The 26,383-nt window shown below is 37.7% G+C and overlaps 1 protein-coding gene across 1 annotated transcript in view; it reads left to right on the top strand.

Annotated features, from left to right (window-relative positions):
* KMT2C (lysine methyltransferase 2C) overlaps positions 1-26,383 on the top strand; it is a gene marked incomplete in the record, with an annotated part of 134,348 nt that overhangs the window by 36,249 nt on the left and 71,716 nt on the right. The window contains 3 exon segments of the mRNA XM_072413394.1: positions 2,017-2,202; positions 15,053-15,198; positions 17,590-17,699. Coding sequence (XP_072269495.1) covers positions 2,017-2,202; positions 15,053-15,198; positions 17,590-17,699 — 442 coding nt within the window.

Genomic DNA, 26,383 nt, shown 5'->3' with positions numbered 1-26,383 from the left:
AGCTTTGTACCTGCAGGGAACATATTTTCTTTCTTTTCTCCTCTTTTTCCATTCTAATTTGGCATGCATACCAGTTTGTCACTGTAAAACTTTAACTTGCATGCAAAGTCTTTCTAGATTGCTCCATTAGAAGTCTATTGATGAGATATTGATTTTATCTTATTGAGGCTAATTAGCAGATTGTCCCTAAGAATAATAAAACACTAGATCATAAAATGAGCAGAAAAATGCTATCAAAGCGAACGTGAGCCTATCACCTGAAAATACATCAGTAATGAATTGCTTGCTATTTAGAGCAGGTGAAAGTTCAGAGTGTTAAATAGGTTTATGTGAGAACTTTTTGGTCCAATTCACATTATTGTAATTCTTGGGAGTTACAAAAACACCTAAACCACTGCTAATTATAAAATAATGATTAGTGATGGAAACGGTGGTTTGGAAATCCAGTGACATGCTGAATTGCAATTTTTTTTTGATCACCCAAATATACACATACAGTTTTTCCTAACATGCAGAGAATTTGCACAACTTGCAATTGGCTGGATTGCAGATGGATCTGAATTCATTATTCTGGGAGATTCATAAATGATCACTTGGTCTGACCATGACTAGTAGTAACAGTGGCAGTTGGCAATGAATGACTTTCTAGATAGAAGCATGGCTTCATGGCCACACTAATTATTTCACCTGGGGATTCTATGATGGGGGCTGGAATACAGGTACCATTAGGGTAGAGACAAAAACACCATTGTTATAGACTACAGCATCTTTTATACCGAAGCTTTTACATTCTTTAAAAAAAGAAAAATCACCATAAGTATAATGGTCTTTCTGCCATTTGGTAGGGGTCTCAAACCCTCGGGTCATCATTGACCTTTTCTATTTATTGTGCTTTGTTTTAAAAGAACAGAATTTGTTTTGTTGTAGTTTAGGAAATCTGTTATGTACACTTGTGTGCTGCCCCTATGCAGTAGTGGGTAGGTCTTGGTATCATTTCTTCCTACCAATCCCAGAGCCATTATATTTGCTAGATTTTTCAGTATATTTGTCTCCTTTCAGCAATTCCCGGCTGAGATATTGTCATTTGGGCCTAAACGTTACACAGCGAGCCAGAGCGTTGCAGCAATAGCTGCTTGCCCAGTACATACAAAAAGATATTTCTGTGCTCACTAAAACAATAAAAAATCAATAGTAATTACAGTGCTATCACTATTCTTCATCTCAAATGATTTGTTTTATATCATATGAGTCACGATGCTGGTCACCGAGCCAGCACTGAATGCTACTGCCTCATTTACCGGTGACTAATATTATGTTATTCTGGATCTCTGCAAATTTACACATCTTTCTGTTTAATGAACCTTTTTAATGGAAATGTAGTTAAAGGGGAAAAACGGTTTCTTGTGATTTTTTTTTTTTTTTTTTTTTTTTTGTTTTTTTTTTTCGTTGTGTCATTGTCATTGTGTCTGCTGACACTATTCTATCACAAAAATGCTGTGTGTTGTCAGCCCATAGTAATATATTTAAAGCAGAACTAAACACGTTACTCACCTCTCCCTGTGTCCTGGCAGGGTGCTGCCATCATCTTCAGTCTTCCCTTTCTGTAGAGGAGCTTTGGCTATTTTGATTTGCCGGGCTAAGATGATGTAACAGCTTTGGGCATTTTGATTTGCTGGCCTAAGATGATGTAACTCCCGCTCAGGTATGTGGGAGATCATTCATTCCTGGCATGTGCAAGGAAAGCTGGGATTGCCAGGTTTCATGGCAAACAAAGCGGCTCATGTGCAGCTCAGCATTTGCCGCATACACGGAGTGATCAGGTGGGTAGCAGGGTTATTACTGCAGAAGGGGCTTCACCTGTTCCTTTCTCCAATAATGACTTCCTGATTGGGATCTTTAGTTCATTCCTGGCAGATACATTAGCAGATATTTTTCTGTCCTGAATTATTTTTACGTACACTTTATATAAGTTTTTTTTGTTTTTTTTTTCTTAAAATGTGTTTCTCTGTTTTCCAGTGAACAACTTTGTGCGTTCTGTTACTGTGGTGAAAGAAGTCTCTTGGGGCAAGGGGAATTAAAACGTTTCAGTCCAACTGCAGACTTTATCCTGCCGTGGCAAACACTGACTGAGAATAAAGATCCTGATGGCAGCGATGGGACCTGCAAAGCCACCGGAAAGACCACAAAACGAGGGCATCGAAAGTAAGTATGACCGCAGGACTAATAAATGGGGTAGGGTCATTCTTGTTTTCACCACAAATATTTATAAAACTATTATTGGCTTATTCCTCAAAGTTATTTTAAAAAAAGCTATACATTTCAATAAATATTTCTTAAAAATTTTACAAGTTTTTTTATTTTTTATTTTGAAGTACTGTATAATAAAAAATTTTCCTGAATGCAAATAATGTTTTCATCGTGTTCATGCATAATTTAGTTTATATTTGTATATGTACATGGGGGCAACCATATTCACTTATTGCATATGCAGGTGCTGTTTTGTAGTTGTGCCTCACTGATCATCTTATATCACTGCACATCTGCCGGAAAAGGTCTACCTTAAAAAAAAAAAATATATATATTTTCTGCAATCTTTAACTTTTTGAAATACTAACAATGCGCCTGGCAGTCAGAGGTGCCTGGATTTGCTAAAAAAGTTGTTTTCCCCCCCTAACAAAATTCAAGTTAATTTAGAATACTAAAATGTTAATGTTTTGTGTGCAAAATTGCTGATTCTGGTCAGTTCAGTTTGTGAGGATCTCTTAAAAGGTTATGCAAGCTTTGCTGTGGTAGACATTTAAGTCTCTGATGTTTGCTGTGGAGGGATACATTAAAGTAACAGGAAGGTCTGTACTTGTGGAGTTCACATTGTTTGAGCCCCTGCATTCTCTGGAGATATTTTAGTGTATCAGAGTTCCAGCTTCTGGTTTATAAACAGTGGAATTGGAGAAATGGATGCCTTCTTCCATCTTTCGGTTTCAAATTCTTCCATCAGCAGTTTTTAAATTCAGAGCTTCTTTTCCAAAGTGTACACTGTAATTAATTTGCATAGCTTCTTAAAGGAATATGCCAGAATATAAACCCCCCAATCTTGATTTTTGTCTCCAGCCATGTGGGAAATTTGGTATGATTGTAACGATGTAAAGATATTGATGGGTCAGTTTTGTTGGTGCTCTTGTGCAGTGAAGTACTTTGCTTTGGCAGAACCTGTACCAAAGTGTATTGAGGCTACCATTGCTGTCATTTAATTCTGAAAATACTGATTCTCGGTGAACCTGAGCCAAATGTTTTTATTTGCTTATTCCCTGTCTTGGAATGTGCATGCAGATCTGCATTAAAAGTGTGCATTCTTGGTGTCTAGTAGGATTGTTTTCCTCATATCATATGTGCTCCATGACATAGATTTCAAACATTCAAGAAGAACTGCAATCTAGGTAAAAACAAATTGTACAATTCCAGGTTATGTGTGATATGTTTTAAACAATGAATACAGATTGCAATAGCAGATTTAGTAGTGTACATGGTAGGAATGAGCACTGCGGATCAAAAACGAGACTGGGTTATTATTGTTTGAGATGCCCATCATTTTGGTGTTAATAGAATTTTCCTCTAAATTGTCCTGGGTTTGGTAAACACTGTGTTTAGACAAACACATAAATCTATTCCTTATATGAAATAAAAGTCTATGAGCCTGTGGCCTAGGTATTTAATAGTCAGTGTTTATTACTAATTATTTTTTTTCCTTTTTGTGGTAATTGTTCAGTATTAAACATGCTTTGTCTTCCTCCACCATTAACACCCGTGACAGGATTTGTGAAGCCCCTGTGCCTTGCCATGTTGGCATCTTAGTCATGCAGTGTTCTCCCCGACCTCTTAGATGGGAGCACCACTCGCCACTTTTCAATAAACACCCGGCTGATTTTGAGTGGTTACTGAAGAGTTGGGTAACAACACAGGGGCTACCACCCAGCTTAAAAGTTTCTGGGTTGAACACTGTCATGGTATCCTTCAAACCCTCCGAGACTCCTGTAATATATGTGCACATTTACCTTTTAGCATTCGGTCAGGTTTTCTATTTTTTTCCCTCTGTAAAAGATGCATTCTTTGCAATAGTTAAAAAGTGAATAACAAAAAGCTAGTCCTTGAGCAGTAATAGATGAAGAGAGTAAACAGCATCTGTTCTATGGGTTTTATCTGCACATAACAATCATTTTTCCTATTTCTGTCTGTGTATATGATATATATTATGTCTGTAAGGCCTCTTCAGACTTGGTCTCTGTAATTGGCTTCTTTGGTTTGTGGAAAATGGGGCTCTCTCAGATTGGTAGTCTCTTGGCAATTGGGCTCTTTATTTGGTGGTCAATCGAAAATCTCTGCATCAGTCTTCATATTTTATTAGAAAGTGCTGATATAGAAGGATCAGTTTACAAAGCTATAACACATGTATTGATTGCTATATGAATAGTTTCCTACTACACATACCATGATGGGAATGACAAGCAAGGCATGCAATACGGCTTAGTTGACTCTGTAGCGAGTTATATAAGGTTATTCCCCCTTCATGGTTATATGAAGCCTTTTGATGTTTTTTTGTTTCCTAATTACAATCCAACATACCGGGTGCTTGTACCTGTTAGTTTCTTGTTTTATTACTCGTGTGTTACTATTTCTGTAAAGTTCATGGGATTTCATGAAATATGATTGCATTTATACATAAATGGCAGGTTTGGGATTGCGTTGGAGCTGGTTATATTTTATTGCAAATCGGGCAACTCAAGGATTCTAATTCCAATAAGTTGTGCACCGCTGATATAGACTGGGCTAGTAAGCAACAATGCTACTTTTTCCTTGCAGTCTAGTAAATAATGCAGTTCAACCAGTCTATACACACCAGGAGATGAATCCAGCCAATACAAAACTCAAGTGTGCCTCTGGCTACCACCTGCTAATAAAACCCAGAGGGATAACATGAAGCCACTGGGTTTAGATGTGAGAGGTTTGTGTTTGGCAGCTGTATCAGTCTCTTCACCATAGGGATTGGTGAGGTGTTGGGAATCGCCAAGAACAAGTGTCAGGGTTTTTCTTTCTCACCCGATATGTCATTAGGTGTGCAGTAGAGGACTGATAAGGGTGAGACTTCTTTATGTGAAGCTTATTCACTTTCATATTTGTCTGAATGTGGTGCTAGTCTTGGTATACACACTTCTTCACTACTTTATCAAGTGACTATCAATTGTTACATTCCATTTAATGAAACTGAGTTGGCTATAAACTTCTTTAAACTTTCCTCCAAAATATACACAATTTTCAGGACATCCTTTAGTAGAAAGGATTATAAACACAAAGTATTTCCCATATTTCATGGTTCCTACAAAAAAAAAAAAAAAACAATATGTGTAAATAGTCTATGATTTAGAGATTTCTGAACCTTCAGATGTTGAATTATAGCTCTAGCTTGCAGATATAATCCTAGGGCTTCACATTAATAATGCTATTGATTATGTATCAACACCTTCCTCTGTGCTGTACAGGGGCTGTGGCAATAAGATTTTAACTTACTCATATACATGAAGCAATAGGAAAATACCGAGCAAAAGATTTTGAAATTTATTAGCCGTAGCCATGTTTTGCTCAGAAAGAGTAGAGGGAAAAAGGCAGAAATGGTGAGAAGTAAGATTTGAAAACTGTAAAGTTTGCACATAAAAATGAAGAGCAAGGCTGGATTCCTGTTGGCATATAGCAGGTAATTACGGAAAGATGATCAGAATTCATGAAAGGTAAATAATATACAATGATCCAAAGAGGAGACTACTAGAAGTTAAAGCAGAGCACCAGTCAAAAATAAATGAAAGAAAAGCACAATTAGGCTAATTCTACACAGATTGTTCCCTTCTCTGCCACATATGTTGGTTTAAAACAATATTATTATTATAATTATTATTAGCCAGCATTTATATAGGCTGACATATTACTCTGCACTTTACAAAGTCTATAGTTATGTCACTTAAGCTACGTACACACGTCAGATTTTTATCGCCCGATAATCGGCATCGGCCAATTATCGGGCGAAAATCTGCCGTGTGTACAGTCGGTGTCGTCCATCGTCCGGACGACGGACCTGCCGGATCCACGGACGACAGCCGATCCTAATGAAAGGGAAGGGGAGAGCGCGCAGCAGGGTGCCGCTCCGTCGCTCTCCCCCTCCCCTCTCCATAGAGCATGAACGGTGCTGTATGTACAGCATCGTTCATGCATCGTGCACTCCCTTGTCGTTGGAAAGGATCGTGAAAGATCCTATCCAACGACAAAAATTGGAAGTGTGTACGCAGCTTTACTGTCCTTTAAAGGGGCCCACAATCTAATGTCCCTACCATAGTCATATATCATTAATTTAGTCTTTTTTGTTTTTGTGAAAGTAGATTAACTTAACTGCATGTTTTTGGCATGTGGAAGGAAACACAAACAAGGGGAGAATTTGCAAACTCAATGCTGATAGTGTCCTGACTGGGATTCAAACCTGCGTCCTAGTGCCACAAAAGCCAGAGCGCTAACCCTTGAGCAAACTGTGCTGCCCATGCACATCTTATTAAATGTCCCCAGAGATTTTCCCATCTGTATTTTTCTGCTTCTGGATATGCTCCAACAGCCTGCTTCATTCAACCTTTTTCCATTTGAGTCCAGGTCAACCTGGACTAATTGCAGCCTGAGACTTGACAATGAAAGGAGAAGCAGCACAACGATGGGCTCATCAGTCACTCTGCTTTCTCTTGCGCTCTATGATATGATTAAAGAGCCTGATACATGGTTATTATTAAAATACTTGTACTACTTCCATTGAAAAAAAAATCTTTTAATGATGTAATGATTACAGAGCTACATTACTTTGTATTATATCTACCTGCAGTACAGCTTTAGGGAGCCAGTGTAGCAGTATAAAATATTAGTTTTGTGCAATGGCATTCTGCAGACTTTTGGAAAGTGCTCATAGTGAGATGAGCTTTGTCAAGTGTAAAATAGAATGAAAGAATGAGGTCAGATAGTGTTTGGCTGCAGCTCACATGGGGCATTTTTTCTGTTGGTGTCTGTGCATAGTCTGGAGCGGCAGCATACACAAATTTATCACACGGGATTGACTTGGGTAAATACTCATTTTCTCAGCAGATGATTAGGTAAATGGCACTGTGTTTTGTTCTGCTTAGTAAAAAGGGGAAGAGCAGATAAAGGCGTTATTTCCAATATAACTGATCTGGGTATTTCGGAGGTGGTGGCTGTAGGACCCGGTGGTTGTATTGCACCTCCCTGTGACAGCTGTAGCTGTGCACCAGTAATGGGGCTTCCCTCCACCTACAGAAACACAACTTCAGTGCCTTCACTCACCTAACACATTCATTTCTTTTAGTGAAGAAAAGTTCTCAGATATGGGTTGTAAAAAAAAAAAAAAACATTATCAATGCTTGTCTGTTTTTATGGTTTAGATAAACACAAAGTTTTTATGCATTATTGGGCCTCAAGCACACCTAGAGCTCTTTTGCAATTGTCTGTGTGTGTTTTCCATGGAAAAAAATGGCGATGACTTGATCACCCGCAAGAATGTAAACTTGCTTTAATGTCCATGAGCACACTTTAAAGCATGGGTCGCCAACCTTTCCCACCTCACTGACCACTGCGGATTATTATTATGAATTTTTGTTAAAAAGATAAATAAATGCATTGGTATTACTAAAGAAATGCAATTTTCATTTGCTTTTTCTCACTCAATATGGGTTTATTAATTTGAATCTAAAGCAGTGCTGAACGACCGTCCTGGCCGATCCACGAATGATGGACGACTAACGATCCTAATGCAAGGGAAGGGGGGAAGCAGAACGGTGATGTATGTATGTACAGCATCGTTCATGCATCGTGCAGTGCTAGTCGTTGGAAAGGATCGTGAAAAATCCTTTCCAACAACAATAATTCCACGCATGTATGCGGCTTAAGACCAAACAAGAAATGATAGTTATCAAAGTCAAACCATTTAATGCCAATAAATATAACGGGTAAAGAAAATACACAGTTAAGGTCATACTTACCTAAAAGAGCTTCGATAAATAAACAAATAAAATAATTTACTGTTGTAATGGAGAAAACAATACTGAAGCATTCCACTCGGCAACACTTGCCTCACAACCTAGAAGTACACTGATGTCATGCTGCGCCTCCCTTGGTTTTCTGTCTTCAATACAGTTTGTGAATTTAGCACAATATAAAAGCATAAAGAATTTATTAGAAGATTATTTTTGTTTTACTATTAATTAAACATAAAAATTCCAAATGTCCAAATTTTTTTGTGTGGGCCACCAAAAAGTGTATTGAACATACAATGTTGCATTGCATAAAGCATTTTCCCCCCAAAAAAAACTCATATGCCAAAAAAAAAATTGAAGGGAGCATAATAAAATGCTACTTCTCTGTATGCAGACTACAATCTACACTTCATGCAGTTTGATCCAACAATAGGCATTTACCCAAATGATATTTCTGTCTACAGTTTCGTTTGCTGGGAAGTAATTATCATGCAACTTTGTCACTGGGAAAGCCTATTGTTAATGAATCGGAAATCTGATCTCAGTGTGTTATGGTTTATTGCATGCCACTTGTACTATCGGGCTCATATATCACACACATCGTCTTTCTGGCCCGCTTGATTAAGATTCTTGCGTTCATTTTTCAATCCTCCATAAAAAGAGATACCTGAGATCTGGTTGACCTAAACAAAACTGCCTCCGAGTCTGTGAATGGGCTGTTTTAATGCAATTCACATATTTGCAAAAATACAACTCCCATTGATGTTCAGGGAGAAATGTGAATAAATCCATAAAGTATATATCTAAACTAAAGTGTCACTATTTTAGCTGAGCAGCCCTTGGACGTAATGCATTTGTTTTTTTCAGACGTAAAACACCTGATTGGGATCAAGTAACTTTCCTGTGTACTGAACTGAAATCTCCATTGTTGTAATTGGCTTTCCAAGTTGTCTTCTATGAAGTACTCAAAACCCACCTTGCTGTGTATTGAAGAAGAGGTGCTTTGTGGTCCTGTCCTTGTAGTACAGCCCTTTTAGCCCAGTTTTTTTTTTTTTTTTTTAGACCAAGCAATACAGACAAGTCGTGGCTGGTGGGAATAACTTGCAGGATGCTGTGCATACCTTACATATGCCCGTTATGCCTTTTACTCTGTTGCAAGCAGCGGGCTGGCTCCTAGGAGGAGATATCAAAATATCAGCCTGGGGAAATAGGTGTTTCCCATTAGGCTGTATTTGCATGCAGAATACCATGGACAGCCATAAATATTTAATTTGGAGCTGAAATCCATTGAATAAAAGGACCACAGAGGAAAGAGTTAGATGGTGGACATAATTCTGACAAGTCGTTTGAAAGTCTGGTATATCCTACTAGATGCATGAAAAAGATAAAATTGTTAACTGGCCGTGGTTCAGGCAGTCCTCACAGATTTTTGCTGTTTTTTGATGGACGTCAGTTTTTCTTTAATGTCTGATTTACAAGGTGACATTTTTGAGTGTTGTGGAACTTTGGGACCATTTGATGATTTTCAGTGCATTTTTATTACTACATACAATCAAATAATTGCTTAAAATCTTTAATCCTTTGTGTAAACATGTGCCCGCGTGTGCCAGCATCTCCAAATAGTTTACTCTCAAGCATTACTTTAGGTATTGTCACATAGCTGCAGCAATTATAGGAAGGCCATTTATCTTGTGGCTTTTTTGTAGCCCAACAACTCCACTGAGATGTTTGGTAAAGGTCCTTCAATCTCAGTATTTACTAACCAAAGAACATCGAAGGTGAAAAAAATGCTTAAACTCTTGATAAAGTATATGTTGTCACATAGACAATGTTAAAACCATTGTGCATCAAAATATAACCGTGCAGTCAAATAGTCAACAGAAAAATGGTGGTGTCAGTAATTTACACAGATCTGGTGAGACACCCCAACCCAATAAATTGGTAATCAGCAGGTTACTAGCTGGAGCATTGGCTGATAGCTGAAACCTCTGTCCAATGCAACCGAGTAGCAACGTCCAGCAAAATTTGTTGTTGTCTGAATGGTTTTCTATCTCTCTGCCCAGAATGCTTGTTACAGGTGCATATAACTGAATTTCCTCTTTCACCTTAAGATCTCTCTGAATGCAAGAACCATTCCCGTTTGTCTAGTTGCCTTGGTGTAGGCTTAAATGTAAGCACAGTGTCCCTGGCACATTTTGGGATGAAGTGGTTTTTGCCGCTGTCCCTCATGATGACAGCTGCCTGGAGCCTCTCTGTAAGGAGCCAAATTGATTTATCTTGGAACAGCTCTAGTGTCCCCGTGTGCTGCTGATGTAATCTCTCGCAGTTCTGCTGTGGCCAGTGGCCAAAACTCAGCACTGAGCCTCTCTTGTGCTGCACAAATCTGATTGGCTAGCAAGGTGGCAGGGAGCCAGGGTCATGATCAGAAGGGAAGTGGAAGACAACAATAACAAAGAGGAAAGCTTCACCAAGTCCTGCATGGAACGCCTACTTTTGTTTAGGTTTCACCCCTTGACTGCCAGTGACAGCTACATCTCATAGTAAGGATATCTCAAGGGTAAGGATTGGCAAACAACTCACAGATGTGTTTATAGAATTGTCTGCTTTGTCTATAATCCAAGTGCTCTAGCTTGTTCAGTAAGTGTATACAGAAAGTTATAGTACTGTGTGACATTCTGTAACCCGTAGCAGTTCAGGTCTATAACTGATGATCTATACCTGGCTGTTTTGTGACTGTGGTGTGTATGTGATTTGTTTCATTGACCTTTGTGGTGTCTTCCCAAATAGGACACTATGATTTTAAATAGTAGTTCTGTTGTGTGTTGTTAATGGCAAGTTAGGTTTGATCTATAGACAGAAATGGTAAACCTTTTTTGTTATAAAAATCTCTCATTAAATTAAATCTCTTACAATTAAGCAAGATTTTTTTAATGTACAAAGTAACATAGTATAATTTACACACAGTATATTTAGGGTAATATAATATGCACAAGTGCAGTAAAATCCCCAATTGTTTAGTAAAATATGTTCAGAAGATGGTTGCCAAGAATGTGAACTCCCAATGTTGTGTCCGCCCGCGAAACATTGACTATGCTACTCAAAATTGTCCATACGCGATTCTTTATAGCAGAACTTTAAATTTGTGATCCAGCCAGGTCTTTATTGCAGAGAGGACAGGCAATGGTACTTCTGCAATAAAACTCACTCACCTGTCTGATTGCTTTTTTCTTCTGTCAAAACGCAGAGACGCCCAGCTCAGTTTATGATTCCAGGATACCCGGTGCATCCTGGCTTCCCTTTTGGCTGCCTGAGCAGAATTAACTTCCAGCTCCTCCATTAGAGCTGCTTCTTCCAATCACAGTGGCGTGGCCGAGAAGGAGCCAACTCTGAGTAGCCATCCCTTTTAACATCCTCCTCCCTGCAGAAGGGTAACGATTTGGTATATTTATTTTTGTTCAGAAAATCAACACAGGCATTAATAAATAGTAACAAAAAATATATAATTACAAGCTGTGGTATTCAAGTAAAGCTCATTATTTGCATCTTATACCAGTCAGAAACTATTCATGCAAATTTGTTAATGAAAGCTTTATTGCTATAAGGCACCCTCCATTTCCTCTAAATTCCTCCTGGATTTTAAATAGCCTGAACAATTAGCTGGCAATTTCCCCAAGTGTTCCACAAAATACTAGGGAATTCAGTGTGGCAAGGAAGGCAACATTTCTAACTAATTTGTGCAGCAGATCGGGCATGCACCACATCTGCTTATAACCCAGCAATTGGGACATTTATAATGATGTTTTTCAAGATACAGAAAATGCAGATAAAAAATGTATCTTTCCCTGGAGTATTTAATTCTATGGGAGTTTACTAGAGGGCTCTCATATGAATAGCATACATACATATGTACAAATCTCTTCTACTGTAAATATGATTATTCTGAAAATTACTGATATCTTTTTAAGCTGAATTGTGTGATTCTGATGTACTAAACCCAACCACATTGAAGAAGAGCTCAGTTTAGAAGCTCCAGAGCCGCAGTCTAAGGGTTTGTGTGAACAGTTTGGAGCCCAGTATGTTTTATGGTTTTATGTTCTTACCTATAAAAAAAATAAAAATCAACAATAGAAACTTTTAGTTTTAGATTTTTTGGCTAGGCTCTTTAAGTAAATTCGTTAATTTGTTCACTCCTGAGTATCCCACTATAGCCTGCTGAAGCTTTTGTTTTCCTGTTTGATGCAATAGTTATTTTCCATTACAGAGCAAGAGGTCTAATGTTAACCATGTCTGCAGCCATTCACTGTGCCATGTACCTAGCAGAGCCTGCAAATTCTTTCCTAGCACACCTGGTCATAGCCACTTTGTGGAATGAACGTCTTTCCAGTCTTGCTGTGCTGTGAAGACTGTCCAAGCAATAAAAGTTCCAATTAATTTCTATCTAGCACATAAAGTAGCCTATTATCTTTTAGCCCTGTCGATTTATCTTGTTCTGTAAAATGATTGTTTATTTTTTTCCTCACGATGTGCCATGCTTGATGGGTAATCTTGTCTTGGCTCCAATGAAGCAAGCCGTGTCCCAGACTGGTGTGGTGACAGTGACAAACCGCATCTGACAGCTTGATAAACTTGCGGCCGGGAAGGCAGAAATTCCAAGCAAATATTTTCTTCTTAATTGAACCCTGCATGGCAATGCTGATTAATGACATGATTTCTCACTAAAAGCATTTTAATATTCCTTTTTTTTTTTTTTCTTTCTCTCGCTTGATTGCTGTTCAGGGTTCTTAAATAGGGATTTTTCATTTTAATATGAACTAGTCGGCATATTTAAACAGTTCAGTACATACCTAAGCACACACAAAACTTTTTGTTCACCGATCAAAAAGTGTGTATTGTACATAGTCTTGTCCTCTAATTATTTTGGCTGTGTTTTATGGCTTTATAGGATCAGAAGAGTTTGTTTGTGTGTGTCTCTGCCCTTCTCTCTGCTTGCTCTGTGGACTATCAGTGAATATTCATTCCTACCCGAATATCATTCCTACCTACTTATTGGTGTGCAAAACATAGCCAGATACCATATATAATTGAATATAAACAGGGGTACCTTCTTTTACCTGAAAATGGGGAAAAGTAGTTTAACTCGAGTATAAATCTAGGACATAAAATTCTGTTATCGCTGCTAACATTCAAAACAGTAGTCAATACAATGAATGTGGAATAATATATCCATGGTGTGTTATTTTCAAAACTTTAATTTGAAAAGGAAATACATTTAGACACTTTTACATGTTGAAACTATGTTGTATTTTTGAGTTGGTTATGATTGGTTGTTTGCTATATACTGATCCTTTTTGTTTGCATTATTGTTGGGCTCCAGTGGATGGTCCTGCACTCAAGTTTTACAAACCCGCTTGTCTTTTGCAGCTCTCATTTGTTAAAAAGAGACAAATGCAGTTCCAGAACAAGTTCTTAAGTGTCTCCTGAGTATAAACTGAGTTTATGGTTGTAGTTTATAGTTGAATTTTGAATCTTGTTATATATACTTTAATATCTTTAGTATGTAGCTATTTCTGACACAGTAGAAATAATCCATTACCCTTTCTGACTAAACCAAATGCTCATTTTTATACTTAATACTTTCCCTCCCAGACATTGCTGCTGAAGACTAGGAAGGGATAGTTGTGACAGGGTTGATAGCTTCACCCTCTGGAACATAACTTTTATCTCCCTATAGTACATGCAGACATAGTGAGTGATACACGAGTGACACCTCTGCTCGAAATTCAGGAGCAGTGCACCTTGATAGCCACACCATCACTGGCAGCTGCACCGGACTTTGTAGCTTTTTTCAGTTGGATTCTCTGATACAGAATGTCCAGCAGGTCTTTATTAGATTCAGGTCTGAGGAACATGAGCACAGTCAATGGCATCACTTCCTTCATCATCCATGACCTGCCTATGCACACTGGCCAGGCATTATCCTGCACCATGGGGAACTCAGGCCCCACTGCAGCAGGTAAAATCTGACCGCACGCTCAGGGATTCCATCCAAGTCAGGGTACCATTAGCTGGCATGATGGGGAGGTCTGTGTGGCTTTCCAAGAATATGCAACGGAGCTACTGCTTACTGGTCATAAAGGTTAATTTTGTAGACTGCATAACATTCAACACGGCATCTCCATCTGTCACATGTGTTCAGTGTAAACTTTCTCTCCTCTTTGAGGAGGAGAACAGGGCATTAATTATGAACCTGTCATTTCTGGTGTTCTTTGGTACATGTCACTCGAGCACATGCCATGTCATGTATAGTGCCAAGCTGTGAGTACAGGTCCCACTGCAGGATGTCGGGCCCACAGAAATATGGTTACAAATAGCTCACTGGTGGTGTTCTTGTACAGCTCTAGCAGTGCTCCTCTTGTTCATCCTAAAATAATAGTCCTGCTGCAGGGTTGTTGCTTTCCAAATTTCCTTGTGTAAAGATCCATTTCCTGGTATCTCCTCCATGTTCTTGAGACTGTCTTGGGGGACACAACAATTATTCTTACAATGCCACATATGATTTGGCCCTCCTGGGGGATCTGGATTACGTGTTCGGAATGAGTGGACTGTAGGTTCTGCCTCATTATCCTGCCTCGTTAGTCTGTGCTAAAACCATTTCCTCTTTGGTTGTTGTCTTGCTGTTGGCCCTCCTGCCCACCAATTGCTTTCATGTGAGCTAAAGCAGGTGAAATTGATTTACAATCCCTTACACTTCCTAACTAGAGATCTTGATCTCCCAGAAGTTTTATTGACTTGGTGTTATATTGTGTTAGTGTTGCCTGTTTTTGTTTCTTGTTTTAAAGTATTTTTATATGTTCAATAGATTTCAGCTTTAAGTCCTTTCAGCAGGTCATGTTGGCATACCTCATTGTTTTAACCTATGTTTTAGAGCACATTACATTTCATGTCTATATGACTTTTTAAGTATTTTTAATGCTTCTTTTCCACAGAATAAACTCTCCACAACACAATGTCTCATATGCAAGCGTGGGAACCCAAACAGCACCCGAGGAACAGGGCAGTAAATTTTGGGACGAACTGTGTCAAGTTGGCCTGCCCGATGATGTTCATATCCAGTCCTTGTTTGAGCCAACAGGTAAGAATATTATTTCCTTACAATATAAATAAATTACCTGTTCTGTTTGGTGTATTGGATCAATTGCAGGTGATTTGTAAAATGTCTTATCCAAGGCAGTCGTGCTTATTGCTTACATTCATATTAACATTGTATGTTGGAATGGTATAGTTTTCTAAAAGCACCACATTTCCTGTAGTTATTAATAAATTGCCATTTTTGACAAGTATACTGTAAAACTTAGAGATTAAAACAAAAACTAATGAAAAAAAAAAAATACTTAAAAAAAAAACAAAAAACTGATAAATGGAGACTTTTCTGCCTCCTTTTTCTTTGCCATTGTCACAAAAGTAGTAGTAGTTGCTGGGATAGATATTTAGCCGCATACACTTGTATACCATCACTGGAGGGGAACAGTCCCCCCTTTAACAACTATTTGCCAATTAATAAAAGCTTGTTTGTGTAATAGCGAATGTTGGGCCCAGTTGCTTAAGTTCACAATGGGGTATATTTATATCAGCTAATTGTTATTAGGGAACAAACGCTGTTTAGGTAGCAGTGTCTCCCTTGTTCGCTTCTATTCTAGCCATACACCTGGAATTTAATTTCTCAGAATGTGATGCGACTCAGATTTCAGGTTTATTTAGCCTAATTTCAATAATTTAATTGATTTCTGTATTCACCTATATGTTCCCGTTTTTCATTCTAAATGCCCAGTTGTGATTCCCGTAGCAGTAACTGGGCTCAATGAATAGGTGAAGCCGGCTCTACATTGGTGTCTTTTGGAAACTTAAGCAGACAGCTGCCCACACACATTGGTTACCCCATAGGAAAAAGACAAATTTTACTGTGTTGGTCAAGATATTGTGATGGCAAAAAAAAAAAAATAAAACATCCCAGTAGGGTAGTCGCATATTTTAAGTCCCAGGAAGGAAGTTTCAATAAAGCTGACTAAGGGATCAGAGAGGAGGTTAATAGATTTCTTATTTTTGTGTGGTTGAGTAATATATTACGTTATATTACATTCATTACAATTAACCACCTGGGCGGTTAGCCGGACCTTGGTTCGGGGTAAGTAAACATGCTACTATCGTTTACCCCAAACCAAGGTCGGGGTAACTAAAAGTATAAACAAGTGTGACATTGCAATCCGATTGTCATACAACACAGTGCTCAACCCAGAATTTTTTTTAAGCCGGGTGGTAAGAAATTGTAGGCGGATGGCAGCCCCTGTATTGTGACCAAACTCTTCAGTAACCACCCAAAAACAGCCGGGTGGGTGCTGAAAAGTGCCGGGTGGTGCACCCAGCTAAAAGGGCCTGAGGAGAACCCTGCAACATTGTATGACAATCGGATTACAACTGAAAAAAATACTTACCCTGTCCCCGCGGCTCCTCCAGACACGCCTGTCCTCTTCTTTCTTCATCTGGCGTGTGCAGTGACAATCTCCGGGGTTTCCTGGTGACGTCGCTGCATGCGTTTGTGCGGGAGTCGGGGCGGGAAATTCAAATTACTTTGCATTGAACTCAATACAAAAAAGCTGTATTGAGCCCAATACAAAGAAATCTTTATATAATATATATATAATTGTATTATATATATATTATATAAGCTACTGTACAGGTACATTACATTATACACTATTTTTTTTTTTTTAAAGATTTTTTATGTTTTATAAAAAAAATTTTTTATTAAATTTATAAAATTTTGGACATATTTCAGTGAGTTATGCGGTAATTCGGTGAATTATAAGTAGTTATTGAGTAATTCGGTGAATTATTGCCTACAATCTAAAATAAATTTCCATGCAAAAAATTCAACACTTTTTGCATGGAAGTTCGGAAAGGATTATAACACCCGGGGTTCACGTACGCGTCCCTCGGCGATTCCTGATGATGTCAGTGCAGGCGCCCGCCGACGGGGGTCGTAGCGGGAAATTCAAATATTTTGTATTGGATTCAGTACAAAGTCCTGTATCCAATACAAAATAATACAAAATATATTTATGTGGTTTTGTCTATAGGTATGTGACGGACACTAGGGAGGTGTTTTAGAAAAATATAATACTATACAATATACTGAATTATTGCATTTTCAGTATTTTTGATTTATTTATGTATTCTTGTATAAGCTGAGTTTTGTGTTTGTTATTTAATTTTATTAAAAATAATTTTTTTTTTTTACATGATTGTGTGTTTCAAACTTTTTTTATATTCATGATATCTACTAGACCCTTGTTCGGACATATTTCTGTAAATTACAGGTCTACAAAAAAAAAATTTCATGAAAAACAGTGTACCGCTTTTGGTACTGAAATCTAGACATCAGTGAAACACCCAGGTGGTTAAATAAAATTCAAATAATACAGTTAAATACATTCAATAAAATTAAATTTTCCCTCCCATCCTCCAGGTCACTGTTGGGCTCATCACCGCTGTGCCGAGTGGTCACCATGTGTGCACCAAACTGCAGATCAGGAGCTGGTCGATGTGGACAAAGCGATTGTCTCAGGGAGCACAGAAGTGAGTGATTGTTGCATCTATATTTTTTCAAATGCAAATGGCAATAAAGCTGCATAAACTTTAAGAACGATAAGATTATCTGGTGCTTCTTCACTTTATATTGTTTATTTTATAATATCCAATGATCACTTGGGGGAAGCTGTGTTTAAAAACATGTATGTAAAAATGTATTTCTCAAATACCTGTAAAATACATAAAACTACATAATTGCTACATTTGTGATCTAACATTTTAAAATACCATTCCAGTTAAATCTGAACACATTTGAAATTGTCAGAAAAATTCTCTGCATGCATTATGACTACCTGGAGAAGCCTGGTGTTTTATGTATACATATATTTCCCAGAAACTTAATTCCAAAATATTTCCTCATGTTTGGGGTGAGGGGGGGGGGTTCTGTATAGTGCTTATATTTAAAAATGCAGTATTTCTCATTACAACACTGAGGTTGCATTGACTGGTTTTAATGAAGACAATTACCTTCTGAATTTTTTTTGAGAAAGGAAAAAACTTTATCAGTAAATATAATAATATGCAAAATCTAATGCTAAAATGTTTGCAATGTGCAAAGTTTTCCCGTAGCAGTTGCACTTAAATACCCTAAAGTATGAATGTGGCCAGGCTGTGGACAATTATTTAGATATTTTTAACAAACCGTAAAGGAGATTTACCTATCTCAGTAGCTTCAGACATTGTGGAGAAATTGCTTCCTATTTCAAAAAGAAGGCAATAAACGACATTCTTTCTCAGTAGCCTAAACCCAACCCCCCTAAAACTTCTATGTGTTCAGGGCTCATTTACACCAGAAGGCAATGTGATGTGACACACATTTTTGTCCATTGAAACAAATTGCATAGGCAGCCCATCTAAAATATGTGGACTGTTAACACACCTTAATACATCTTGTAAATCTTGCACCATACTTGGGCCAATACTGTAAATTTGGTAACAAGATGGTTTCAACAACATTAGAAAATTGAAAATTGACAGACTTGCCCATTCACTTTTTGGTGGGGGAGAACTGGGTGCAGTAAACATTGAGGATGAGACGTTTTACAGTGCCTGCATCCTTTTATTAGTAACAGCACCTTAATCTAATTTAGTTGTAATTTATTATTTATTTATTAATATATATTTTTTTTAATGGTTGAAGCATAGCCAGTAATTTTAGGTACAAACATAACCCAACTTCTACTTCTCGGCAGTGCTTTTACAGTAAACCTACCTACAGTAAACCTACAGCATACAATCAATCCATCTGTGCACGTCTCCTTAAGTGGGTTCACAACACAAAATGTAATGGTGAAAACAAAATCATACAATGTAAAGATAACAATATGGTTTCCATGAATTCATTTTTTTTAAACTTTGATTACAAGGTTCTTGATAAGCATATTGGGAGAACGTTTCCATCATATCTCCTCGTTTTCCTGTTCAGCCAACCACTGATTATACATAAAGGCCTATTCAGCTAGAAACTATACATGTCTCAAACAAAACTCTACAAAGATAAAAGAAAGATTAAATGCCACAGGCAGCATAGACACATTTTATCCAAAATTTGAAAATATATAAATACTTTGAACGTCAATAAATATATAAAGTGTGTTGGGCAAGAAGGCAGGGTTTTTTCCCCCAGTACCACTGATTGAACATTTACTGATAATCAACCATAAGGAAATGCTTTTTCTGAGAATCTAAATATGAGTCATTTCTGTGTTGAGAAAATACTTGGAGTATAATTTGGTCGCATATTTTCTCAACTCGTAATGATGAAAAACCCAGATAGCTGGTAGATTTTAAGACAGTGGGGAAGTTTTCTTTAAGAAAAGATATATATATATCTTCTCTTTGTGTTCCTAAGTATATAAACCTACACAGTAAGATTGAATGATAATCATGTGTCATAGGTTCATAGCAGACCCTTGGTATGTGGGCACACTTATAGCAGGCACACTATAAATGATAAACAAGCATACAGAATCGGCAGAATATTCTTTGTGCATTTTTTTGCAGTTGGTTGTTTTCAAACTTAATTGTTACCAACTTTAATCACTGGAAACCGGTAGATAGTTGTAACCATGAAGTGCGAACAAGATAACCTAACAATACTTTAAAAGTAGACCTCTACAGAAAGCATTTGGAGCTTGTGGTTTCTGTCATTGGGTAGTAGTACACCCATATTTATAAGTCTGCATTCAATATTTTGATTCCTCAGAATTCATTGCATAATATGAATATGTGAACTCATGGTCACAAACCTTTCCCTAATCCTGGGTACATTTTGCTGATTATGTAGGCACGATTGAAACTTTTAGCTACAGCTTTATAATTGATCAAAATATCAAAGCAATTTTTAAGAGAGTTGCACAAAGTAAAAACATCAAAAGATCCCGCACAGCTTCTGGTGGCTGGCACTTTCCCAGCTTATCGGTCACTTTCTTCATGCTACCCCCATTCATTCTCAAGGCAGCAGTTCTTCAGCATGAGGAAACCGTGGCCGCATGGCATCAATGTGAAAAAAGCCTTTACAGGTAAAGTATAGTGTGAGCTTCCTTTGTCTGCCCTCTCAAATCCGTAATGTTGAATAAGACATTCTGTGCACATCTTCAGAAAGCCACCCAATGACTTTTCACCAGCTGGAATGTGTACAATGCTGTAAGGCCACAGAGGAAGTAAGCATGTACCTTAGGGGTAGCTGAAAAAGTTTAAATATATAGAGAATTAGCAGACTTTTCTTTAATAAAAGGGAAACTGAAATGGTTTGGGATCAATATTATTTTACACAATTTTTTACACGATTTCTTATCAATTCCTCCTCGCTTTTGGTCTGGCATCTCGATTTCTAGCATCTTTGGCTTCTCTGCCTGTACTGTACAACCCTAATCTGTTTGGGAATTGCATTCCTGACCCTACCTAGCACATCAGCCAATGCAAATGTTCCTGTAGTTTACACGGCATGGAGTGTTTCTAATAGCTGATAGCTGTTTGGAGCAGGAAAGCTGCCTGCCATGAAATTCCCTGAAGAACAGTGACATCAGGTACTCGTACACAGAAGATTTTCTGGCATGTATCGTTACAGGTCCTTCCGCTTCTCAGCAATGTTTTAATTATTTGTATATTTTAATGTCTGAAGCTTGGTCACAGCTACGATATAAACCTTGTGTTTAGTTTTAGGAGCCGCAATAGCTCTGCCTAGTTGGTGCTTCTTTCAGAGAGTCCTCATTCACTGAAGATTCAGCTGTCATCAATGTACAATTGGCCTGTTTTCACGTCTTTAAATCTGGACTGCTGTGGTTCCCTCTCTAAAGCTAACCAAATTTACCCATTTTAACACCCCAAACCATCACCCCATAAAATTTACAGGAGATTAATTATAATCATATATTCATAAAGAAGTTAATCTTTTGGACCACTACTGATCTGAATTAGTGAAAAAAAAAAAACGTTTTATGTTACTAGTTTTATTTATTTAAAAAAAAAAAGTAATCAGTATTCAAATCTTTTTTTTGTCTTGCTTTCCATTATAAATAGCGTACGTGCTGTCAGGCTTTATATCCCTTTTAATGGCTTCCTACCTTTTGGCAAACTCTCAATGTATTGCCAGCTGCAGCAGAAAAGCCCACATGTCAGAAAGCAGGTTATAAAAATTCACAGAACTCTCTAGAAACTAAGCTTGCTTCACAAATCATTAAGTGCGCTTAGTTTGCCAAGACAACTATTTACAGTGATTTAAACAGGTAGGGAAACAGATGAGCATTTTGCAAGCATTAGTAGAACAGATGTTTTAAAAGAAAATTTTGTAGAAAGTACATGGGTACCATATTGCATTTAATGTCCCTGTTTGTACATTTTCAGGTTCTTATTCTAGAACAATTTAGTTTGCAAGGTGTTGAACATGTCATTTTTTTCATGTACATTGTACTGGGGGAGCAGATATATTTCTGCAGCAAAGATGTCGTCCTGACCATGAAGTTTAGTCTAGAAACTGTTTTTGAAATTTTTTTTTCATGTTTCAATCCTGTTGCATTTTCATCTCTTTCATTATTGGATTGGGTTGTGGGGGTTACTGGGAATATTTTAAAACCCAATGGAATATCCTTTGTTTCGTTTTGTTTTGTTTTCTTCTACACATCTATTTAAGCATAGAAAACCAAAGAACTAAAAAATATCTACATCTTCTTTTCCCGAAAGAACTGCTCGAGCATGCCAAACTGCATTCTGCATGTATTTGCAAAAGCATGGCTCTGTAGTGTGGGATCCGCAAGAAGGATCTCACACTAGGACTTCCCTTTCTAAATAATGGCATTTGACCTCCCAAGTTCCCAAAGAAAAATTATCAGTTTCAACTTCGGATATGTTGTCTTTGAACCATTTTTAAATAAATAGGGTTATTGTTTCAAGTGATTTGAAATTGTTGCGTTTAATTACATTTAACATAGCATTGCACATTAGAGAAAAACAAAAGTATTATTTCCGTTGCAAAAATGCCCACTATGCAATATTAGTGTAAGATAAATATAAATCCATATTATAGTTAATACTTTGGAGGACCCAATGTTTTTTATCAGAATATGGAATTATATATAATGTACTATATATTGTAAAAATGGCTTTTTTAAAAGGTAATTTAAAGTAACGTGTTGTTAAAGAATGTAGAATGGTCAGGTGTCTTGCATATTCCAGAAGACTCTGTTAGGAATTCAGGAGAGCACATTAGGTTTAGGATTACTGCAGTATTCGCATGTATACCTTGCTGGGGGAGTGTTGGAAATAGGAAAATGCTTCCTATGATTTTAATGAGATATATATGTATGTGTGTATGTGTTTGCTTCCCATCCTGTCCTCCTTCCTAGTGGGGAAGGTTTTTCATTATGCATAGGGCCAGGATACATAAGTAATCAGGCCAGTGATTTCAGTACAAGAAAGGAGCCTGCACAAATGTACAAGACTGTAAATTAAGCTTTAAGGTTTACATTCTGGCAATTACCTGTAATTTTGTTTTTTGATTCCCCATGGCTCAAAATGGTGATACAATTTCTTTATACAAACATAAAGCTGAGCACCTGCAGCCATTTTTAATCTACATTTTACAAAAACAAATAAAAGGTGTCTGAGCAGGCCATGTATGAACATTTTGTTTATAGAGTAGATGCATTGGAAATGAGAATCTTTAAATGCCTTTAAACATTACTGTTTTAATTACTCTTGCTCCCTTTATTATGGAGGATAGTAAAAAATTGCTAACATTTTGCATGGATTGTTTGGTATATTGTTAAATCTTCCTGTGATATGGAGTATTTGTGATTCAGTTTTACTACTTAGGATATCGCCCTATTCATCCAAACTGATGGCCATTTCAGAGATTCTAAAAAAATTCCAGCATCTATATGGGGCTTTACATTTTTCTTTACACTTTACATGTTTTTTTGCACAGTGCTGGGTGTGTAAAGTATGTATTAACCTATGTTGAATATCACACCTTTATGCTTTCTTTGCTTCGCTTCATCAATGCACAATGCAGTCTCATTTAATTTCGATGCTGCCAGTCTTCTTCATTTCCACAGCTCCCTTGGGTACTTCCTATCCCGTTGGGGCAGCATTTGACCTGCAGAATGACATCCCTTTATTATATCTCCATAACACAGTTTTTAGGGGAACATGCCCCCCCCCCCCTCACCCCACACACTTTTACTTAACTTTAGTCCAGGTCGAACTAGCTTGCAAACGTTAATCCAAGCACTTTGTTGATGGGAGAACAAGAATAGCTGAAGCAGAATACTTGACAAGAACAGCGGAATCCGTCACATCAGATTGTGACACAATTTGTTTTCTGTTTCAAGCAGAGCTGTTTGGTGGATGGTTCCCTGTGTAAAGGTCAGAGCAGGCGCAGTGTTCATTCATGTGAGAGACATAAAGGTTAAAGGAGGGAGAGGTAGGTGAAGCTGGAAGCAAAACAGCCCAATCATATGCTTCACAGTTTTGTTGTCTTATTAGGTGCAGTCATATTCTCAGATCATTTAGCTAGGCTCTAAAATGTCAGATGAACCAAAGAGCTGAGGCTAATCTAACAATCCCTCTTGTCTACTTAGCTTAACTTTTAATTGGTACGTAGGCACTTTGCTGTAAATTTCAGCTGCCCTCTTGTGAACATAAAAAATGCATGTAAAAAGCATAACCTTTGTCATGGGGCGTGATTTTAGGATGTTTAATGACATGCAGGCGTGTATTCGTTGTCAGTGTGCATTGTTAATTCTATACAGCTAAAGGTGCACTCCAGTCTTTGGTCTACCTGTTGAAAGACTTGAATTTTCATTCTGGCATTCACCAGGACCCGCCTGCCATTGTTCTGTAGCTGCTCAGTGCCCCAAGGCCAAGCTAGGCAGTCCAAGGGTTCCCTGTTTTCTGGCACTGCCATCTCTAGGTTAATCTATTAACAAGACAATAGGTTGTTACAAGGGCATGCACTCCACCTCTTCAAAACCTTCCACACCAGAAACCTGGCAACATGCTGCACAATGCACAGCTCGGCAAAAAATTGAAAGCTGACAGTGATCAGGCAGGTAGGAATAGTTATTGCAGAAGGGACATTGCCTCTCTTTATTTATTCAGTAAAAACCTGCCTGATTGCCAGTTCTCAATGTGGAACTTTAATTCCAATTTAAACCAAAAATACCTCTTTGTAGGTAGTGTTAGAATAACATTGTTATGATCTTTCTATTGGATCGAAACTGGATACATAAAACCACAGTGACATCCTGAATAAAATCATAAATTCCCCCATATAAACACTTATTCTTCATGAAATCTCCATGGTAATGTGATGCGTGTCGTCTTTCTTTCTCATTTCATTTATTTACGGACATATCAACCGGACATGTTAGACAATGCAGTGCAGGGAGGGCTGGTAAAGTGGAGTAAGTCCTTGGAACTATTTAGGATTAAGAGGGCCGGTTGGGCGCCCCATAAACTGTAAACACCTTGCCTCCATATGACCTGGCTGGTAAGATTTGTTTTCTATGTTAGAACAATATCCCACTTAACTGATAAAGCAGAGTTTTCTTTTCAGGTGGGCATGGACCATGGGAAGAGAAATGCTGCTATGGAAAAATGTTTCCCGCTCTGTATGGCTTTGTCTCATTTGCTATTTGTTTGCATTTATCCTGCTATTTGACATTTCCTATAGGCTGAAATTGACACATATTTTGAAAGTTAATGAAAAAGGATTGGTACAGAATATTTCCTATTCATATTTTTACTGTAATTGTTAGAATTCCTTTTTTTGACTGAAGTTCTCTTTTATATGATTCCTAATTATTTTTGTCGCTGCATAGAAAGCTCAATTGTGTTCTTTGTAAACCCCATTCCCATGCCAGCTTTGTACAAGGGAGGAAAAAAAAAATTATTAGTTTAACGTGCAGAAGAAGCGAATGCAAAATTAAAAAGCAGATGGCAAAGAATTATTATGTCTCTTAATACTGGCTGAGTAGATTATGCATAATTGTAAAAATGTCATCACACTTTGTAAACATGAAGGCGAAGTGTGTTTGCTGGGCTGCACATCTGTTTTGGGACATTGTTAAATGGTTAGAAAAATCAACGCTGATCTGAGCTAAGCATATTAATCTGGGGGATCTAATTAACTTAACAGTTATGACTCCTGGTAGATACATGACTCATGCGTCATAAAAGACCTGACAAGGATTTGGCAGGTGAAGCAGCAGCAGCCTTTCAGCTGTAAACTTTTTTTTTTCTTCTAAAGTCTGCAGTTAGGGTACATTGATGGTGCTAACATTTTCCTAATGCTAATGTTTTGCAGCTCTGTTGCAATATTAATTCAGCAAAGTTTGTTGTGTGCTTTTTTTTTTTTTTAAGTAGGGAATTTTAAACCTAGGTGAACTGCTTAAAGAAAATGAATTACTGAATTACCTTCCTGTCACAGCAGAGACTGCTACCGACAAGGAGGGCTGTGGCCCTGTTCAGCCCGGTGGTTTGGGGTCTCCTGCCTTGCAAGTCTTATGATATAGAATAGGCAACAAAACAAATCATCTTTCAGGGGCAAACTTCGTCAGGAGAGACCATAGAGTAAACAGTCTCAAAACTCAAGTATCCATTGAATATGCAGAAGAGAATTGGACTGTATTATGCTAACTTATATATTTTAGAATTGTATTAACACACATATTATTTAAAGTTGGTCTGTGTTTTGTTTGTAAGATTATAATGACTATTTGCAAAAAAAAAAGTAAGGCTACATACCCACATGCAATAATTGTGGTTGGAAACGAAAAATTAGCGACCAATCGTTAACAAAAAAAAGTGCACGATGACCTTGATGAACGAGGAATATCCCAGGCAATGAACAACCATCCTGGCAGGTCTGTTTGGGCGATGATGTACAGTTGTTCAGTGATCGTGGATGTGGTACATTTTCCCCGGGACACGTCACTTCCTGCATATTTCAAACGATTGTATCCAGTGTGTGTACACTACTGGTCCATTATATTTGAACAGATTACAAAATAATTGTTGATCTGTGGTTATTTGTTCGTTTTCTAACGACTGTTATTGCACGTTTGTACCTTGCTTAAGGGTTTCTCTCAGAAGTAAACATCATGTGTAAAGCTGCGTACACACGGCAAATTTTTCTCGCCCGATAATCGGTATCGGGCGAAAATCTGCCG

This window comes from Pyxicephalus adspersus, chromosome 5 (genome assembly GCF_032062135.1).
Source record: "Pyxicephalus adspersus chromosome 5, UCB_Pads_2.0, whole genome shotgun sequence".
NCBI lineage: Eukaryota > Metazoa > Chordata > Amphibia > Anura > Pyxicephalidae > Pyxicephalus > Pyxicephalus adspersus.
Note: the sequence above shows the minus strand (reverse complement) of the source record. Positions and strands in the feature narration are given on the sequence as shown.